This window comes from Balaenoptera ricei, chromosome 19 (assembly GCF_028023285.1).
Source record: "Balaenoptera ricei isolate mBalRic1 chromosome 19, mBalRic1.hap2, whole genome shotgun sequence".
NCBI classification, from domain to species: domain Eukaryota; kingdom Metazoa; phylum Chordata; class Mammalia; order Artiodactyla; family Balaenopteridae; genus Balaenoptera; species Balaenoptera ricei.
The window spans coordinates 59,761,122-59,782,492 of NC_082657.1; the positions used below are offsets into that span (position 1 = coordinate 59,761,122).

At 49.7% G+C, this 21,371-nt stretch overlaps 1 protein-coding gene across 1 annotated transcript in view; it reads right to left on the reverse strand.

The window, feature by feature from the left end:
• Nucleotides 1-16,242: 16,242 nt before the first annotated feature.
• COTL1 (coactosin like F-actin binding protein 1) overlaps nt 16,243-21,371 on the reverse strand; it is a 43,758-nt gene continuing 38,629 nt past the window's right edge. Inside the window, exon 4 of the mRNA XM_059905074.1 lies at nt 16,243-17,505. Within this exon, the coding sequence (XP_059761057.1) occupies nt 17,395-17,505 (111 nt within the window). The 3' untranslated portion in view covers nt 16,243-17,394. The remainder of the gene's footprint in view (nt 17,506-21,371) is intronic.

Consider the following 21,371-nt stretch of genomic DNA (forward strand, 5'->3'; position numbering starts at 1 on the left):
CGCTGGGTGAAGGGAACACGATTTCACGTGAGAAAGCGCAGGTTTGGGGGTCAGAGAGACAGCCTTTCAAGTGCCGGCTCCATGACCCTGGGCGGGCAGAATCCCATTCCCAGCACAGCAGATGGGGTCACTGGGCCAACACCTGGCACCCGAAGGCCAAGGGGCCCAGGGTCATCCAAGCGTTGAAATCAACACTGAAACCAGAGCTCAGAAGCAGCGTATCAGGGGGAACCTGAGGACCCCATGACCGTGGCATCTGGCATTTTCTTTTCTTTTTTTTTTTTTAACTGAAATAAAGCGCGAATCATGAATAATTAAATAGCTGTCTTGCCCCATCCTTAGGATAGATCCCCAGAAGTTCCCAGAGCATTTGGTGATGTGTGGATGCATGTTGTCTCCCTCCTGACCTGGAGCCCTCACCCCTGTGTCCCCGACCCTCTCCTTTCAGGCTTTTTTTTTGGCTGCGTTGGGTCTTCGTTGCTGCGCGCAGGCTTTCTCTAGTTGTGGCAAGTGGGGGGCTACTCTTCGTTGTGGTGCGCAGACTTCTCACTGCAGTGGCTTCTCTTGTTGCGGAGCACGGGCTCTAGGCATGCGGGCTTCAGTAGTTGTGGCACGTGGGCTTCAGTAGTTGTGGCGTGTGGGCTTCAGTAGTTGTGGCGCATGGGCTTCAGTAGTTGTGGCTCGCAGGCTCTAGAGTGCAGGCTCAGTAGTTGTGGTGCACGGGCTTAGTTGCTCGGTGGCACGTGGGATCTTCCCGGACCAGGGCTCGAACTCGTGTCCCCTGCGTTGTACCACCAGGGAAGTCCCTTTCAGGTTTATTAAAGATTCTTCTGACTTCAGTACAAATAACTAGTGAAGTCACAAGTCTGGCCTTTGGAGAAATCGATACACAGACCATCTCAATCATCCCCGGTTTTTATGTCACAAAAGCCTCCTCAGCACAAGGTGTAGAAAAGTTTCCCACATTCCCTCCCCAGTCCTTGTCACACTGCTGGTATTTTAGGGCGAAGACAGTAACCCCGTTTACCGAGCGTCCACTGTGGCCCAGGTGCCCTCCTAGGTGCTGGGAAGGGAGAAGTGAAGGAGCAGATGGTCCAGGCCTGGACCCACTGGGTGCCACATGGCACCTGCCACCTTTCCAGTCAAGATCACCAAAAATGTCTCCAGACATTGTCCAGCATCTACTAGGGGGGCAAAGTCACTTGTGGTTGAGAAACCCTGGTCTGACCTCAAGTCAAGGGCACGAAAACAAGGTGAATAAGGTGGAACAACGTGAAACAAGGTCATAGAACTGTAGGCATCTTCTTAAACCCCCTAAGCTATTTATCCATGTAGCTAGGGTTCCAGATAGATATGCATACAGACACAGATACACATAGAGTAGAAATACAGATATGGAAACAGCTATAGATGCAGATGGACATATAGATGCAGACACGGATGCAGAGATAGATCTGTTCTGGTGTAGGTGGTGATTAGCGCTCTGAAGAAAAGTAAGTAAGGCCCAGGGCCTAGAGAAGGACGCAGGGTGCTGTTTTAGAACAGGGGTCAGGGCGGGCCTCTCTGATAGGCGACAATGGGCAGAGAGCTGTGTGAATGAGGGATCCAGCACAGGAATGTCAGGGTAAGCAAGCTTCAGGCACAGGGAGGGGAGGGAGTCGTGCAAAGGCCCTGAGGCTCACTGTGCCACAAAAGCATGAAGCACAGTGAGAAGGCTAGTGTGCCTGGACCAGAGGTGGTGATGCAGGGGCAAGTAGTGAGGTTGGTGAGACATTGGGGTCCCAGTCACATTTGGCCTTGGTGCTGTTGTAACCACTTTGGGTTTTGCTCTGTGTGAACGGGGACCTATACCGGATCTGAGCAGGGGAGGGACGTGATCTGACTTAGACCTTGAAAACCAGGCAAAAAGGGGAGTCAGGAGACTGTGGCCATGGTCCACGCGAAGGATTGTGGCAGCTTGGACCGCCCCCGTCTGTTAGGCTTGAGAGGCCGGTGGAATATCCAACCTGGAGTATAAAAGACCATAGGATGGATGGTTCTGTAGGGGATGGGGAAGGAGAGGGGGAGGGAGGGACAAAAGGAAAAAGAGAGAGGGAAGGAAGGAGGTAGAGGGGGAGCAAGGGAGGGAGAGAAAGATATCAGGGTGCACTTTTGAGCCAGCAGACTTGGGTTGAAATGCCAGCTCCACCACTTTCTAGCTTTGTGACCTTAGGCAAGTAGCTTGACCTCTCTGAGCCTCAGGTTCCACATCTGTAAAATGGCTTAATAGTATTGCATTCCGCCTAGATGACAATGAGGTAGGCTTGTCACATAGTAGGCCCTCAATTAAAAGGGTCTTCCTTCAAGGGAGGGCTTCTTGCTCCCCTCCCCCCACCTACCCTGCCAATTTCTCCTCTGAGCACAGAGGTTTTAGTGGTGGGCTCCGCAGGAAGCCCAGAGCTAATGCCTTCCCACGTGGAAATGAAACCTGAGATCTTAAGTGACAGCAGACCTTGGGGCCTAATGGCTATTGTCAAGAGCAGCTTTTTTTTTTTTTGCCACACGGCTTGTGGGATCTCAGTTCCCTGGCCAGGAACTGAACCCGGGCCCGGCCGTGAAAGCGCTGAATCCTAACCACTCGACCAGCAGGGAGCTCCCAAGAAGAGCCTTTTAGAGAAACTTGCAAGCGGGAGCCAGGTTCTCGGGTCCCTGGGAGCTCGTTAAAGGCAGCATTCCCTGCCCTCACCGCCAGCACCCCGCCCTGCTTCCTGACAGCTGGTGGGTCCCTGCCAGCTCCCAAAGCCTGGCCTGGGGCTGAGGTTTTCTTTCTTGCAGCCCAATAAGAGCCGCAGCTCCTAACGCTTTCTCAGCACAATTCACCAGCCTGGGCAGGTTAGAGCCGCCCCCCACATCTGCTCAGAAACCCACCGCACACCCCCGCCGGACATCTCCCTGTCACACGGGGTGGGGTGCTCGGCCCTGGCCCCCGAAAGCGACACACACGGGTCTGCTGCTCTGCAGACGCTAGGCAGCGCTATGGAAACGGCCACAGTCACACGGGCAGCTGGAGAGAACGTTCCAGAATCTTTAAAGGGCCTAGCAGGAGGGAGCGGGGCCTGGAGACTAGCCGGGGGCGTCTGCCTGGGGCTTTTCAAGCTTCCGGCAACCTGGGACCTGCTGTCCCCACACCTTCTTTTGGCAAAGGAGCCGCCTGTGGGGAGAGATGGTTCCAGGCCTCCCCCCCCCCCAACCCCCGCTTCCCCCTGGGTTGTCCGGAACACCGAGAGCTTGCTCTCTAAGTAACATGCCAATTCCTTTTATATAAGTATCCAGATCTGGGCTTCTTTTGAAAATCAGAAGATCTGGGAACACGCAGCCACCATAGTGTGGGTGAGGGTGGTCTCTTTACCAGGGCATGGCCTCGCCCCGTGGCCGCAGTCCCCACCCCTCCCTGCTGTTTCCCTGGCACTCAGCCTCCTTCCCTGCCCCCTGGCCCCTGCAGACCAGAGGAGGGCCTGAGGGGGGCGGGGAGCAGGATAGGAGGCAGGAGGCTTTCCCAGTTGGAATCAACAGACCTCGGACAAGTAATGGAGGAGGGACATGAGGGTCTCCATCTGGGAGGTTGTTGATGCCACGATGGGGGTTGACAGAGATGGGGAATGCTGGGAGGAACGGGAGGGCAAGGATGTGTCCATTTGTTGTTTGTTGAGCCTCAACTGAAACACACAAGCCTGAGCTCAAGGAGGAGACGGTGCTTTATCCTGCTGTCAAAGCAGTTTGGAAAAAAAACACCCCTATTTGCATATCCAACTGGCAAAAAAGTAGAAAGGTTAATAATAAGACAGAAAGAAGGGACTTCCTTGATGGTCCAGTGGTTAACACGTCGCCTTCCAATGCAGGGAGCTTGGGTTGGATCCCTGGTAGGGGAGCTAAGATCCCACATGACTCATGGCCAAAAAACTAAAACATAAAAAAACAGAAGCAATATTGTACCAAACTCAATAAAGACTTTAAAAATGGTCCACATCAAAAAATCTTTAAAAAAAAAAAAAAAAGACAGAGAAAAGATTAGTGGCTGCCAGGGGGTGGGCATGGAGATAGGGGGCAACTGCTTAAGGGGTATGAGGTGTCCTTAGGGGGTGATGGAAAGTTCTGGAACTACGTAGTGGTGACGGTTGCACAGTGTTGTGAATATAATGCCAATGAATCACTGACTTCAAAATGGTTAAAATGGGGGCTTCCCTGGTGGCGCAGTGGCTAAGAATCTGCCTGCCAATGCAGGGACACGGGTTCGAGCCCTGGTCTGGGAAGATCCCACATGCCGCGGAGCAACTAAGCCCGTGAGCCACAACTACTGAGCCTGCGCGTCTGGAGCCTGTGCTCCGCAACAAGAGAAGCCACTGCAATGAGAAGCCTGCGCGCAGCAACGAAGACCCAACGCAGCCAAAAATTTAAAATAAATAAATAAATAAATTTTAAAATAAAATAAAATGGTTAAAATGGGACTTCCCTGGTGGCGCAGTGAATGAGACTTCACACACCCAATGCAGGAGGCCTGGGTTCGATCCCTGGTCAGGCAACTAGATCCCACATGCATGCCGCAACTAAGGAGCTGGCAAGCCACAACTAAAGAGCCTGCAAGCCGCAACTTAGACCTGGTGCAACCAAATAAATACATAAATAAATTCTCACAAAATGTTTAAAAAAATAAAATGGTTAAAATGGTAGATGTTATGTTGTGTGCATTTTACCATAATAAAAAAGATGGCTAATAGCCAGTGATGGTGATGAGGTGGGGACACGGGGCAGAGTGTCAATCGACACAGGGCTTCAGGAGGGCAGTTTGGTGGTTCATGTCATAATCTAAATGCTTCACCCAAAAATCTTTTAGAAACTCTGTGACATAAATATGCATGTGCAAGAGGTTCGAGACAGAGGTGTTAATTAAAAACGAACACACACACAAAAGCTGGAAACAGCCTAAATGTCACATTCGTTTTCTGTTGTGTTAACAAATTACCCCCAACTTGGCAACTGACAATGAGACCCCTCTAACCCCCTGCCCACCTAGGATTTCCCAATTCTGTAGGTTAGAAGTCCCGGCACAACTGGGCTGGGTTCTCTGCTCAAGGTATCAAGGCCAAAATCAAGATGTCAGCAAGCTGTGGCCTCACCTGCAGATCATGGTCCTCTTACAAGCACATTCGGGTTGGTGGCAGAATTCATTTCCCCGCGGCTTTATAACTGAGGCCCCCTTTTCTTGCTGTCAGCCAGGAGTGGCTCTCCAGTCCTGGGGACCTCTCTCAGGCCCTTCCACATGACCCCCACCCCTCAGCAGTGGAGAATCCCCCCACCAGAAAGAACCCATCCCTTTTAAGAGCTCACCTGATTAGGTCAGGCCCACCGAGGATAACCTCCCTTTCTTAAAATCTGCAGTGCCGTGAACCCCCCCTAGTCACAGGAGTGACACCCCATCATATTTGTAAGTTCCTCCCACACTCAAGGGGAGGCGGATATTTAAGGGGGGGTCACTGGGCGTCATCATAGAATTCTGCCAACCACAGTGTCCATCAATAGGGGACTAGCTCAGTAAACCATTGTACCTCTGTGACCTCAAAAACTGAAGAGAATTTAAATAAAATGAAAGCTATCTATATGCACAGGTGGGGAACATCTTCCTTGATGCACTGTTAAGTAAAAGTAGCACATTGCAAAACTATATATACTCTCTCTCCACATGTATGTAAAATTTCTCATATACGTGCAATTTTACATATATAATTTTATTTTATCAAAAAAATAATATCTATGCATGCCTGTACATGTGTGTGTGTTTGTACAAGTACAAAGAAAAGTCTGGAAGAATACAGATGATTGAGTTACTCACCATTTATAGTTTGGTCTGTATTCTTCCAGACTTTTTACTTTATATACTTCTGTATTATTTAGAATTAGTTACACTGAGTATCTATTACTTTTGTCGTTTAGAAAGATTAAAACATTAATAAGAAAAAGCTCATCGGGACTTCCCTGGTGGTGCAGTGGTTAAGAATCCACCTGCCAATGCAGGGGACACGGGTTCGAGCCCTGGTCCGGGAAGATCCCACATGCCGCGGAGCAACTAAGCCCGTGTGCCACAACTACTGAGCCTGTGCTCTAGAGCCCGCGAGCCACAACTGAAGCCCGTGTGCCTAGAGCCCTTGCTCCGCAACAAGAGAAGCCACGGCAATGAGAAACCCACGCACCACACTGAAGAGTAGCCCCTGCTCGCCACAACTAGAGAAAGCCTGCGTGCAGCAACAAAGAACCAACACAGCCAAAAATAAAGAAAGAAAAATAAATTTATTTTTTAAAAAAAGAAAGAAAGAAAAAGCTCATGACTTAGTCACTAGTTGAATCATTACATTTTGAGGCACATAAAGGGAAACTGGTCTGGCCCTCACCCCACCCCCACAGGCTTTTATGACATGATGATGCTGGGAGTAATTTTCAAGCCAGACTCATTATTTTTAGTTTTGAAATATTCCTTAGTGACTCTCGAACTTACTCATTGCTAAGGGAGAGCTCCCAGCAATCAGAGTAGTGAGAACTTAGAAACACCACACCCCTGTACAACGTACTCGAGAGGGGTCCAAGTGCCTCCGGGCCGGCAGGCTGCCGTCTGAAGTAGGTTGTCTACACCGGAGGTAAGCAGCTACCCCTGAGACCTGAGTCAGGCTTAGAGTCAGACCCAGCTGCTGATGGAAGGGCAGGGCAGGCACACACACCAGGAGGCCAGCAGGGATGGGGTATGGGGTGGGGGGTGGGGGGGGGAGCATGAGTCAGGCTCCATGAAGAAAGCAGAAACAATTCTAAGTATTTCCGGCAGAAAACAGTTTAGTACAAAGCACTAGGCGCTTACAAAACTGACGGCTGGCTGGAGGAGCAGCCCCAGGCCCAGCTGCTGTAATGACCCCGAGACGCTGCAGAACTGACCCACCGGGGGAGCTGCCACAATCAGGAGGGCTGAGAATCAGAAAGCTGCCAGGGGGACTGATGAGTGAGGAACACATCTTCAGAGCTGCAGTCCAGGGGTGAGAGCCCCCACTGCTGCCCTGCACCTGCCTCCAGACACCCCCAAACCTGGAGACTGGACACCAGCATCCCCACGACCTTGATGGCCAAAAAAAAAACAGACCGCAGAGAGACAGTTTCATCTCCTTCCCACCTTCCAAATCTCCTGTGAACGCATTTAATTGGCACAACCAAACTCATACCCAGAACCTGAGCTCCAAGAGAATTTGGGGAATTGGTTTTTAACTTTTCAAAGGAGTTAGAATGAACATTGAGTAGCCAGGGTCATTACCCAAGAGACACAATACATGACACGAGTTCAAGGACCCTGACGGGGGTCTGGGAGATAGGGCAGAGCCCAACTCCAAGGCCCAACAACACACTCACAAGGCAGCAAGGAGAGCCTTGGATGGCCCCCGTGATTATTGTTGATATCAAAATTTTAATGGCCATTCTGTATCGAGTGGTTGTCATTATTAGCCAAGCACTGTGCTAAACGCTCCACGCCTCGCCATGTATCAGATATTTTGCCGCAACCTTATAAGATGGGGACTGTTGTTATTATTAAAAAGGTAATGAAACTGAGGCTCAGAGGGGTTTTATAACTTGCCCAAGGTCACACAGCAAGTGAACGGCAGAGTCAGGATTAGAACCCATTTACTTAAGCACGATATGACATCAGCTACCACAATTCATCTTTGATTTTCTTTTTAAATAAGAAAACAAGTCTGTGCTTCCTAAATGCAGTTTGTTTGCAAGACAACTGTTCCAAAATATGGGACGCATGGGGAGGTAAATAATGAAAGGAATCCTTTGTGGGGGAGGAACTGGAATCTATCGGACTAAATGGTACCTATGCTCCTTTCAAAGCTAACATTCTGTTCTAAAAGCACACCTACTTCTCCCCATTAAAAAGCCACTGTATCTATAGCCACGCTGGAAGTAACTCCCACCGGGTCGGGGTCGGGGTCGGGGGGAGGGAGGGACACTGCTTCTTGGAGGATGCTGTGATCATCCCTGAAGCAATCTACAACACAGTCCCCGAGTTGCTATAGCAACTCCCCATCTGGGTTATTTAAATGAAATAATAGAAGCATCTTCTGTCTCTAGGCTATCGTGGCTTTGAAAAGTGATTCATTCATTCATTCAATAAATTTTTAAAAGTGTCATCCAGGAGTGGCAAATTCAAACGCTTATAGCATCAGACTGTTGACAGAAAGGAGTTCGTGTAAAAGGATGGCCACGGGTTTAACCAGAGAGGTGAAGACCGCAGGGCCCTGGAGAGTGTGCACACACACCCGCATCTGTAAGAGCAGCTGTGTCAGTCCCAGGCTCTCCCCGCTCTGCTGGAATGTAATCCCAGTGTTATTAGATCTTTGGATTTGTCAGAAGTTGAGAGCTGGGTTTTTATGTGAAATCTTTCCATTTTTAAATGGTGGCAACCAATTCACGATTTGGGGTGGGGCTTCTGAGTACTGTTGTGCAGGTCGTACACTGCACAACTCTGGAGTCACTAGTCTCATGTAAGTTCGGGGCAAACTGTGCAGCTATGTATGTGCAAATCCCATCACATCAAGGGGCCAAATCCGGCTTGTGGGTCACCAGCTTGCCAACTGCAACTCTCTAAACATCCCGTCATAGAGGTAGGGCTAAATTAATGACTGTCCAACTATCCAGTACAAGTCATAAAAAGTGATGACTATAGTAGTATTCACCGACCTGAAAGAGTGTTCACCACATATTGATGAGTAGGAAGGGCAAGTTACAAAAACATGAACAGAGTACAATCTCCATTTTTGAAAATAAAAATGTATTTGCTGCTTTAGAAAATCTGGAAAGATATACCCCCAATTGGGGCAAGACTTCTATCTGAGAGGTAGAGTATCAGGTCATTTTTATCTTTATCTTTTTTTGTTGGCCATGCCTTGCATCATGTGAGATCTTAGTTCCCCGACCAGGGATCGAACCTGCACCTCCTGCACTGGAAACACGGAGTCCCAACCACTGGACCACCAGGGAATTCCCTATCTTTATCTTCTTTATCTCTGCTTTCTAAATACTTTTATGATGGCAAGTAATACTTATACAGTGAAAAAATGTAGCAAAAGGGTGGAAAGTAGGGCTGTGGTCAGAAACAGGGGTTCCCAAACTCAAACATGCACCAGCATTGGCCTGAGGGCGTGTTTAAATGCACAACCCCCCAGCCCGCCCCCAGAGTCTGGAATTCAATAGGCCATTGACTGGGCTTGAAGAGTCTGCCTTTCACCCGTTCCCAGGTGACGCTAATGCAGTGCCTGGACCACAAACACCAAGAACCAGGGGGAAAATGCATTACTAGGCTCTACCCCCTGAAAAGACCTTCTTATCAGGGTAGCTAAGAATCACTCGGTAAACTTGCTAAAAATGCAGATTCTGAGATGATCCCCAAAGACAGCGACTCACTGGGTCTGGGTTGGGGCCCAGGAATCTGCGTCTTAGCAAATATGCCAGGTGATTTTGCTGTGGGTGCCTGGGGACATGCTTTGAGAAGCACGGGCACCTCTTTGTAGGGCCAGCTCATTTAGGTGGTATCCATTTACTGAGTATTCAGTAGGTTCCTACTGTATGCCAGGCACTGTGCCAGGAACTGGACAGATGCATAAGCCATACCCCTGCCCTCCAGGTGTGACCCTGGAGGCAGAGCCAGAAGCAGCGAGCACCCGGTAGAAGGTTTCTGCTGAGGCTGATGAGACGGGGTGCAGGGATACAGGACGTGGGGGCCTGGGCAGTGGGTGCCCCGGGTCTTGAGGGAGGCAGCCTGGAGGAGGGTGCTGGGAGCATCTGGGGACTTTCTTCCTCGTGATCTTTCAGACCAACAATTTGTTCTTAACAGCAACCAGCCTCACTTCTGTTGGAGTTTGAATCTTCTAACTCAAAACATGTGCTGTTGGGGCACATGAAAAGATGCTCAACATCACTAATTATCAGAGAAATGCAAATCAGCACTACAACGAGGTACCACCTCACACCGCTCAGAATGGCCATCATCAAAAAGTCTACAAACAATAAATGCTGGAGAGGGTGTGGAGAGAAGGGAACCCTCCCGCACTGTTGGTGGGAATGTAAGTTGGTGCAGCCACTATGGAGAACAGTATGGAGGTTCCTCAAAAAACAAAGTAGAATTACCATATGATCCAGCAATCCCACTCCTGGGCATCTACCCAGACAAAACTATAATTCAAAAAGAGTCATGCACCCCTATGTTCATAGCAGCACTGCTCACAATAGCCAAGACATGGAAACAACTTAAATGTCTATCCACAGGTAAATGAATAAAGAAGATGTGGCACATATATATACAGTGGAATATTACTCAGCCATAAAAAAGAACATAATGCCATTTGTGGCAACATGGATGGACCTAGAGATTATCATACTAAGTGAAGTCAGTCAGAAAGACAAGTATCATATGATATCACTTATATGTGGAATCTAAAATGACACCCATGAACTTATCTACGAAACAGACTCACAGACATAGAGAACAGACTTGTGGTTGCCAAGGGGGGAGGGATCAGGGAGGGATGATTGGGAGTTTGGCGTTAGCAGATGCAAACTATTATATAGAGAATGGATAAACAACAAGGTCCCACTGTATAGCACAGGGAACTATATTCAATATCCTGTGAGAAACCATAATGGAAAAGAAGATGAAAAAGAATGTATCAATATATATATGTATAACTGAGTCACTTTGCTGTACAGCAGAAATTAACACAACCTTGTAAACCAACTACACTTCAATTAAAAAAAACAAAAGAAAACTCATACTGTTGGGCAGCACCAGGCTGTCCGTTCTGGGCGGGGCCTCTGTGAGAACACTCACCGCTGTTCCCTTTGCTTCCCCGGCCTCTTCCATCCGTTCTACTTCAGACAAAGTCACCTGTCTAGGTGAGCCCTCTGTCATTCCTCCCTGCCGTTGCTGGGTACGCTACGCAAATTCTTTTGTTTTTAAAAATTCTTGAAACTTCCATATTCCAAACAGCCAGGAAAACAGAAAATCATCTGACAAATTCCCACCTGCCCATGACACAGATGCTTCCATTTTATAGATTTCCTTCAGCTCTGTTACAAATAAATGAACCAAACAGACACAGCTGGAGTCTCACTCCAACCCTCCCTTTCCCTCCTGCCCTCCCTCCCCACGACTCACCCCTCACGGCATTTGATGTATTTTTGCTCGTGCGTATATATGCACAACCAATAGGTCATGTTATTTTGTCTGAAAATTTAGCTCTGGTGTTACCATTCTCTACCCTCATCGTTTTTGCAAGTTGCCCTTTACAACTTTTTTACACCCACCTTTATGCTCTGGGACTTATCAGAAGAACCAGTTTGTCTTGCCCTTGCACACCATCCATGGCTCTGCATGTCGTCCTCCGCAGTGACATCAGACACAGCCCTGCCGGGGATGCGGCCAGGACATGGTGATGTCTGCGCTACTTCTCTTGGCTTTACCAGAAATAACCCGTGGCAGTCTGTTGGCCCTCAGTTCAAAGGGGCCTCTTTTCTCCCTTATCCCCCAGCTGCAGGGCAGCTCCCCCAAACCAGGGATGGTGATGGGCTCCCCGCTCCAGATCCCAGGCACAGGCAGACAGAACAGGGTGGATCCCAAGGGGACCTGCAAGTCTCCACAGGCCGAGTCCTCCGCAGAGCCCCAGACTCACTGGTGTGGCTCTTGGCCTCAGGGCCAATCTGCCCCCTCCTGCCCCCCCCCAGAGGGAACCAAGGTCCCCCAGTCACCCCAGCCCTGGGGCACACTCCAGCCTCTGCAGCAACCTCCCTAGTGGTATCTTAAGGATCTTCCAGAGAAAATGATAAGGGAGAAGCAATCAGGATAATGGGTTTGAGCCCCCAGAGGTGGAGAAGCCGGACAGGTGCATGAGACAAGGGGACAGGTAGACAGGTACGTGAGGTACGTCCCGGCCCTCGGGCAGAGCTAGCTCCCGGCGGGAGGAAGCCAGGAAGCCCTTGGAGCCTCTGCCTGGTTGAGCACCGACCAAGTCTGACGCCAATCTAGGCAGGTTTGGGTTCTGTGTGGAGCTCGGAGAGGGGGGCAGAGCCCCACCTGCTCCAGGGGAGCCCCACTCTTGGATTGTTTACTGAGCAGCTACTATGCATAAGGCCCTGGAGACATGGTCCCTGCCCTTGAGAGGTTCACAGTTAGTAAATAAAAGAGGGAAGTTTCCGGACTCTCCTGTAACGAATGACCACAACTGGGGGCTTAAAACAATAGAAATTTATCCTCTCACCGTTCTGGAGGCCGGAAGTCTGAAAACAAGTTGTTGGCAGAGCCGGGCTCCCTCCAGATGTTAGAAGCTCTGCGGGGTCTCTCCTGCCTCTTCCAGCTCCTGGGGCTCTGGGCGCCCTTGACTTGTGACCGCCTCGCTCCAGTCTCTGCCTCTATCTTCACACGACCTCCTCCCCTATATATCTCAAGCTTCCCTCTGCTTTCTCTTATAAGGAACACCTGTCATTGGATTCAAGGCCCACCCTAAATCCAGGATGGTCTCACCTGGAGATCCTTAACTAATTACATCTACAACAACCCTATTTCCAAATAAGGTCCCAGGCACAGGTTCAGGGGCACAGACCTATCTTTGGGGGACCATCATCCAACCGACCACACAGGGCGTGGGGGAACCTCCTTGAAGAAGCAGGTCAGAGCAGAAACCAGTCTCTCTCTAGAGGGAGAGAACGGGGCCTTCAGGAAAGTGAAGGAAGGAAGGATGCCGGATCGGGGGTCCAAGGAGGAAGTGGACAGAGTCCTGAGCAGAGAGACAAACAGGGCCCCTGCCCCCCCCCCCCCGCCATCCCGTTGGGAAGTTTAAACTTGATCACAGGGCAGTGAGGTGCTCCTAGGCGGGGTTTAGCCAAGGGCCGGGATGGAGCTGCAGGTGGGGAGTGAAATTCTCTGCTAATTTCAGGATGAGCTTTTCTGATGGGCAAGAAAAGCCATCAGGAGAAGGAAACTGAGGTGCAGCCCACCTGGCTGGCCACCTCCGGCCTGACTCAACCTGAGCGCAGAGCTGCCTCCGGTCTGTTAATGAGTCACCTCCTCACACAGCCGACCTTTTTAGGTCCTTGTTTTCACCTCTCTTCTGTGACTCACTAAGATACGGGGAACAGGAAGCAGCAGGGAGATGAGAAGGACAACCCACCCTCACCAGGACGGCACCTGGGGCTGAGCCCCCCTTCCCAGCCTCAGATAGCCCCCCGGAGAGCAAACAACCATGGGGAGGCTGGGCCTCGCCGGGGGAGGGGATCAATCAGCCCCTCCACCCCAGCCCCGCCCCAGAGGGCACAGAAACGCTGGCTGCAGTTATTGGCTGGTTTCCACGTAGATCTCCTCTGCCCCACACCGACCCCTGTGCAAGTCCGCTGAGCCTGGGGCACCCCATGCCCCAAACAGTGCCTGGTCACACAAAGTGTGGTGCTTGATTTTATATATATATATATATATATATTTTTTTTTTTGGCCGCAGGGCATGTTGGATCTTAATTCCCTGACTAGAGATCCATCCCAGGCCCCCTGCAGTGGAAGCGCAGAATCTTAACCACTGGACCACCCGGGAAGTCCCCAGGCGTGGTGCTTTAAAAAGGTCACAGGTCTTGGCACTCCTCCTATTGAGAGGCGGGGTCATTTTTCCCTCGCCTTGAATGTGGAGGGGCTCACGACTGCTTCCCCCAGGAGAGTTCAGGGGAAATGCTGCCATGTGACTCTGGGGGGTTGGTCAGAAAAGGCCATGCAGCCTCGTCCTGGTCTTCTGGGATGCTCATGATGGGGGAAGCCGGCCACCATGTAAGCCCACAGCCCTTAAAGAAGATGTGGTCCACGTGTACAATGGAATACTCCTCAGTCATAAAAAGAATGAAATAATGCCATTTGCAGCAACGTGGATGGATCTAGGGACTATCATACTAACTGAAGTAAGTCAGACAAAGAAAGACAAACACCATATGATATCACTTATATGTGGAATCTAATATATGACACAAATGAACTTATCTATGAAACAGAAACAGAGTCGCACACAGACAGAGAACAGACTGGAGGTTATCAAGGGGGAGGGGGGTGGGGGAGGGATGGATTGGGAGTTCGGGATTAGCAGATGCAAACTATTACATACAGAATGGATACACAACAAGGTCCTATTGTAGAGCACAGGGAACTATATTCAATATCCTGTGATAAACCATAATGGAAAAGAATATGAAAAAGGATGTATGTATATGTATGACTGAATCGCTTTGCTGTACAGTAGAAATTAACACAACATTGTAAATCTACTATACGTCAATCAAATACATTAAAAAAAAAAAAAAAAAAGGAAGGCCACAGCCTGATACCACGGTGGCAGGACACGCTGAGTGCTCTGATACACAGCCCAGCAACAGCTGCCGGCCACGTTCAGCCTGGGCTTCCAGCCCAGTCAATCCGACCGCAGCCAAAGGAGAGACCCTGCTAGTAAGAATCGCCCAGCTGAGCCCTTCCTAAATTCTGGTTCTACAAAATCAAGGGCAAAACATGGTGGTTGTTTTACACCCTTCAGTTTGGGATAACCTGGAACGGCTGCTGAATGCCCACCACGTCAAGTAATTCAGAGCATCTGTGAGCAAGGAGTACCCAGAGCTCCGCCCCAACCCCTGCCAGGCCCTGATGGAGGTCAATCCGGGGCGTCCGGGCCCTGGGCAGCGTCGGGAGTAGGTGGAGGCAGCTCCAGGCAACGTGACCAGACACCTGCTGGATGCTAGTTACAGGGGATAAAGAGATAAAGGCAAAGTCTCTCTGCCCTTGAAGACCGCGAGATCCCATCAGGCACCCTCTGAAATCCCAGCCAAGGCCGGAGCCTCAGCTTTCAATTAAAGCCAAGCTCCTTGACACACAAACCCAGCTCCACCCTCTTTGTTCTTCCCCTGGGCAAACATCCCCACGGAGCCTTTGTCCCTCCACCCCTTTGCCTGCTTCCCTCCTCTCCTGCAGTCCTCAGGTGTCACCTCCTCAGGGAAGCCCTCCCTTGCCCCCAACCAGGCCCAGTCCCTTTGTGATTTACTCTCACAGAACCTGGCTCTTCTTCCCGAAGGGGTTTATCTACATGTGTAATTATCCCAAGTTCTCTGACCAGAGCTAAAAGCCCGTAGGCCAGGAAGCCAGAGACCTACTTTGGCTCCCTCTACTCTAGGTTTACGGAAAAACTGGGGCACCCAGAGCTCTCAAGACCTAGTGGCAGGCCGGATGGGATGAGGACTGAGCCCTGCTGGATACCCTCAAAATCCTCGCTGTTCCTTAAGGAGTTCACGGATGAGAGAAGTGAGGCCCAAGGAGGTTAGCTAACTTGCCCAAAGCCACACAGCTGTGAGCAGAGGGGCATGGCTGGGGCTGGGCCTTGGGCGACCTCCAGCCTTGCCCACATCTTGCAGGATTCCTTCCTGCTCTGATTTCGGTTTCTGCCCTCTCCCCGCACCCTCCCCTCCCCACTCCCGGCTCCTCCAAACCCGGTTGTGCATCTGAAACTCCTCTGGCCTGATTCTGCATTCCCACTGGGGCCGGCATGCTGGAAATCCCGTTTTGAAGCTCTAGGACAACCTCATAAAGGAAGTCACAGCCCAGCTGAGGAGGACGCTTTCTCCCAGCTTTTCCTGAACACACAGAGAGGAGGCTTCTGACCACACAAGACACATCACAATCCTGCCATCTCCTCTCTCTCTCCAATTCAGGGCCTCTCCACTCCCCTCAAGAGCTACAGCACCAGGGCCACTGGGAGACCCAGGTTCGAATCCCAGCTCTGCCACCTTCCAGCTGGGTGGCCTCAGGTGAATCACTGAGACTCTCTGAGCCTCAGTTTCCATAAAATGGGGATGCCAACAGCACCTATTTCTATCTTTTTTTTTTTTTGCCACACTGTGAGGCTTGTGGGATCTTAGTTCCCCGACCAGGGATCGAACCTTGCTCCCTGCATTGGGAGCTCGGAGTCTTAACCATTGGATTGCCAGGGAAGTCCCCAACAGCACCTATTTCTTACGGTTATTGCGAAAAATTAAACAAGCTATGGAATAAGAATACGCCCAGCCCCAAATAGCTCCGTGAATGCCGATTAAATCTGAATACGACAACCGCATTCGTTTTTCCAGTAAAGTGAGAAGCTTTATAAGACCAATCAGACAGCCTCATTTTTTGAAAAACAAAAAACCCATTTATTTCTGTAAACCGTTTTGAGTGCGGATGCTATTCAAGACCCCAACACAGCACAGACTTCCCCCAACGAAATGAGCAAGGAAAAGAGAAAAAGAATGCTACCAAACGTGCTCACGAAGAACCAAGCCAATCTTATCTTTCTCTGAAAAAAAGAAAACCCTTTTGCCGGTGTGGTGCCACCAAGGATTAAAACCACAGACTTTCTGGTCCCGAGAGGGCGGGGCTCCTGCTGTACACGCTCTGTCCCCTGCTGTCCTTGCCGTCGGGCAGAGGACCGACTGGCCCTCAGTTCCCATCCCGCACCCCGGGCCTCTCTCCCTAATGTCTTCATCACATGGGGAGCCCGGGAAGTGAACCCTGAAACACTCCTCCTGTTGAATCTGGACTTAGACCTTTGTCCCCACTCCACGCCATCGTGAGATTTTTGATCAAGAGGGTGGGAACGGGCCACTTCAGACCGGTGGCAAAGCCAGGCAACTTTTAAGGCAAAATTTCTCTCTTCTCTTTCGGTCTGAGTCAGCCCTGCACGTCTCACCACGGAGCACCATCTCTGATGAGCCTGGAGCTTAGGCAACTTGGGATGGGGGGGTGGGGACTCTGGAGCGACTCTCGGGGGTGTGAGCCTGGCCAGCGGGACACATGTGTGCTTGTGGAGGGCGCCGTCGAGGGCACAGCTGCCTCCTCAGCGGGAAGCAGGCAGGCGCCGAGGAAAACCAGGATAGCAGCCGTGGCCCAGGCGCCACAAGCAACACGAGGTTGGTGGGTGAGGCCGGGCAGGCTGCTTGTGCGTCAGTGAAATACCAGGAAAGGGTCACCATGGGAGGCACCTCCGATCTGATGATGTGCGTGACCTCGGCATCAAAATGATTTTTCTTTAGAACAAGAAAGAGGGGGGGGAAAGAAAGAAAAAAAGAGAAAAGAAAGATGTTCCATGAGCTTCGTGGGCTAGGACATGGCAGGTGCACAAGGGAAGCGGGGAGGGGAGCTGGGTTTCGGACGGGGTGGTGGGCGCTGCCTCTCTTGGCGTCTCCTCTCCCTGGTGGGCTGGTGGGCTGGTAGCTGAGGCCGTGGTCCCCTCCCCCGGGGAGCAGGCAGATGACTTTGGCAAGGGGCGGGGTGCGCGGGGGTTACTCCGTCTGGGCGTCGTAATTGGCTCCCCCCGCCTTCTTGAGCTCGCTCTTGATGAAGTCGTCCTCCAGCTCTTTCCGATCACTGATCACAAACTCTTTGGCGAAATTCTGCCGGAACAAAACAGAACACAGAGTTCCCGTTAAAAAGGAGGGGACGGGATCTGAGCATTGCTCAGGCAACACATCAGGAAGTCTTGGCACCTAAAACACTAAGAAATGATCAAAATGAAAATCTGGTGGCAGGATGGTTTGGCAGGGGAAAAAAAACAAACCGAAAAAAAAAAAAACAAACGTGACCAGAGATCAGGAAATGGGTGAAATCGAGATACTGTGCAGTTCCAAGACCACGGGGATGGGCCAAGGTCAGGTCTGGGTTCGGATTCTGGCTCTGTCGTTCTCCGGCTGTGTGGCCTTGGGCAAGTTCTTTCAACTCTCTGTGCCTCAGTTTCCTCATCTGTGAAAACCCATCTTCTCAGGAGAATAATAGAAGAGGAGATTGGAAAGGTAGGCAGGTCGGCTGGTAAATGTTTAATACCAGGCTCTCTCAAAAGAGGGGTGGTGGGGGGGTGATTTGTAGCTTTTACCCGTTTCCATGGTGTAAATATTCACGTGATATCTGATTACAAGCTATCAACAGGGGACCAGGACGTGGAGCTGGGAAGAGACACATGACTGGCTGTCACCAGCTGGTACAAGGTAGCTTCAAGTGCCCCTGTCATAGTGATGAAGGGCTTCTGGTCCCAGGCCTGAGTGATCAGCCCAGACACTGAATGCACTAAAGGATGTACTGGGCTCTCCAGCCATACTCAGTCACTTGAAGGCAGGGGGTTTGTTTCCATACATTCAAGAAAAACCATGCCGTGTGATGGGACTACAATGATGAGCAAATGGAGGCAGTCACTGTGCCCTCTTAGGGTACACATTTCAACCATAAAACCTCACAGGCCTGGCACACGTGAGGCTCTTATAAATGCCTGTGGCATGAATGAGTGACACAGGTGATCTGGCTTATAAGATAACCCTGAACCATGAAGAATCAAGAGTTATTTTAATACATGCATCATAAGACTTCCATAAACAAGGAAAATTTCAGGATGGTGACAGGTAAGAATACAGAGAAATTTACCAAAATATGAATAACAAGTCTGAAGGTCAGAAAATCATCCACATTAAAAAAGAGTCCACAAGGAAATAATGTAAACAATTACCACTATTTACAAAGCACCTATGGGTACTGGACACTGCCACACATTAGCAAACTTAATTCTTAAAACCTTTAGTACGGTATTCCTAGATATCTACCCAAGAGAAATGAAAGCATATGTCCACACAAACACTTGTAAACACAAACATTCATGGCAACATTATTCATAACAACCAAAAAGCAGAAGCAACCCAAATGCCCATCAACACATGAATGGGTAAACAAAACATGGTCTATCCATACAATGGAATATTATTCAGTCATAAAAAGGAATGAGATACTGACACAGGTTACAACAGGGATGAACCTCAAAACCATTATGCTCAGTGAGAGAAGCCAGACATGAAAGACCACATATTGTATGATTCCATTTATATGAAATGTCCAGAAAAGGCAAATCCAGAGAGGCAGAAAGTAGAGTCATGGTTTCTAGGAGCTAGAGATTGCAACAGAAAATAATGGAAATGCGCTGAAATTGGATTGTGGTGATAGTTGCACAACTCTGTAAATTCACTTAAAAAAATCATTGAATTGTAGACTTAGGATGAGTTAATTTTGTGGTATGTAAATTATACCTCAATAAAGCTGTTTTTAAAAAAATCCTGTAAAATGATCAATATTACTTCCATCATGAAGATGAGAAAACAAAGGCTGGAGATTATGACACCTGCCCAAAGTCACACAGCTAGTAGGTACAGCTGACTCTAAAGCTGGACTTCTTAAAAGTGTCACCATCCCCTTTAGGAGTGATGAAAATATTTTGGAATTAGATAGAGGTGGTGTCTGCACAACATTTGTGAGGTACTAAATGCCACTGAGTTGTGTATTTTTAAATGGTGGTTAATTTTATGTTATGTGAATTTCACCTCAATTTTTAAAAAAACAAGAGAAAGGAAAAAAAGGAGAATGACTAAACCAGGAGCACTCTCAAGGTCAAGTTTTACAATATTAAGACGAAATGTTCGCCATGCCAAACCACCAAGAATACTAACAGGAAGGAGGAAATGGGAGGTTAATATTTATCAGGTAACTAATATGTACCAGGTGCAGGCTCACACATTTTCTCACTTAATCCTCCCTCAGTATATTAGCTTTTTTTTTTTAAAGATAAGATCCGCCGGCTGGGCTTGGAGAGATTGTGTAACTAGCCCAGATGACCAAACATCCTTCCAACCCTTTCTACTCCCAGCCGGCCGTGCTGTGCCGCTAAGCGCCTGTGTAAGTCATCAGCACACCATTGAACACAAGCAGAATGGCAGAGCCAGAAAGGGGAACCCAGAAGTAACGTGTTTCTCAACCTGAGCCCCAGCGGCAGGGGGAGGGGCGAAGAGCAGACCAGAAGGAGGAAGCCCACAGCTCAAGACGCCTATAGAAGGAAGTCCAAAGTTCCTCTGCCCTGTGGTAGCTATATATGGCAATCTAGAGAAACAAGAACACTCACGCTTGTGTCTGTTAGCCATTAGACAATTTAGATTAAGAAGAAGTTTGATAAGATCTCAGAAATCCACAATGAAAGTGCACATAGAGCACAATTCACCTTCAAACCACAGGTATATGGGAAATCGAATCATAGCCAGAAGGAGCAAATCAGGATAGCAGAACCCAGTGAAACATAACAATAAAAGTAAATGAACAAAATTACCTTAAAAAAATAGCTATGTCTCAAACTGCAAAAAAAGCAGCCCCAAACCCTATATACCTGAGAATCTGAGATGTTTAAAACCAAAAGATTTGCCAAAAAATGATTCTTTCAAACAAAAGTACAGAGAAAAGCAACCTCACCCATCCCCACTATAGGAACCAGCCCCTGCCCTCCAGAGGGCAGGCAGGAGGTGGCCGGCCACGTGGATGTGGTCCTAGCAGGCCTGGTGGGCCTCCTGCATCACAGGATGCTGGGGGTGCAGAGGCTTCAAAGGTGAGCCAATGCTTCCCCTCAGGGTGTGGACTCTGCAAAAAGTCCCGCAAAGGTCTGAGTCAGCCTCAACCCAACTCAAAATGACTGTACACTCCTCCACCTCCGTTCCCGCCAGGGTTCTCACAGAGCAGGCCTTCGACGTGGCAAGGGAGACGCCACCACCTCTGTGGAGTGGGCTTAAGTGTGAGTTTTCCAAAAGAGGCAGAAACAGAGCGAAAACAGCTCTGTGCACTGCCAGACTTTGATGTGGGAGCAACGCCTGGGACCTGAGGGGCCTGCAAGGACTTGCCCGCGCTGAAAACCACAAAGAACACATCTGCACAAAGCAGGGCCACCTCCCCACCACGCTCACACCTCTGCTCTCAGCCACTGTCGCTGGCATCCTCCAGGCAACACCTCCTGGGGCAGAGGCAGGCCACACGAGGACTGCAAGATGAGGGGGGGCAAGTCCTCTCTCCAGAAAGGAGACTGGCAGGGCCCAGAGCAATGCGAACACATAGGGAATTTTAAATTTTCTAGTAGCCACATTGAAAAAAAGTGAAAAAGAAACAGGTGAGGGGCTTCCCTGGTGGCGCAGTGGTTGAGAATCTGCCTGCCAATGCAGGCGACACGGGTTCGAGCCCTGGTCTGGGAAGATCCCACATGCCGCGGAGCAACTAGGCCCGTGAGCCACAACTACTGAGCCTGCGCTCTAGAGCCTGTGCTCCGCAACAAGAGAGCCTGCGATAGTGAGAGGCCCGCGCACCGCGATGAAGAGTGGCCCCTGCTTGCCGCAACTAGAGAAAGCCCTCGCACAGAAACGAAGACCCAACACAGCCAAAAATAAATAAATAAATAAATAATAAATAAATAAAA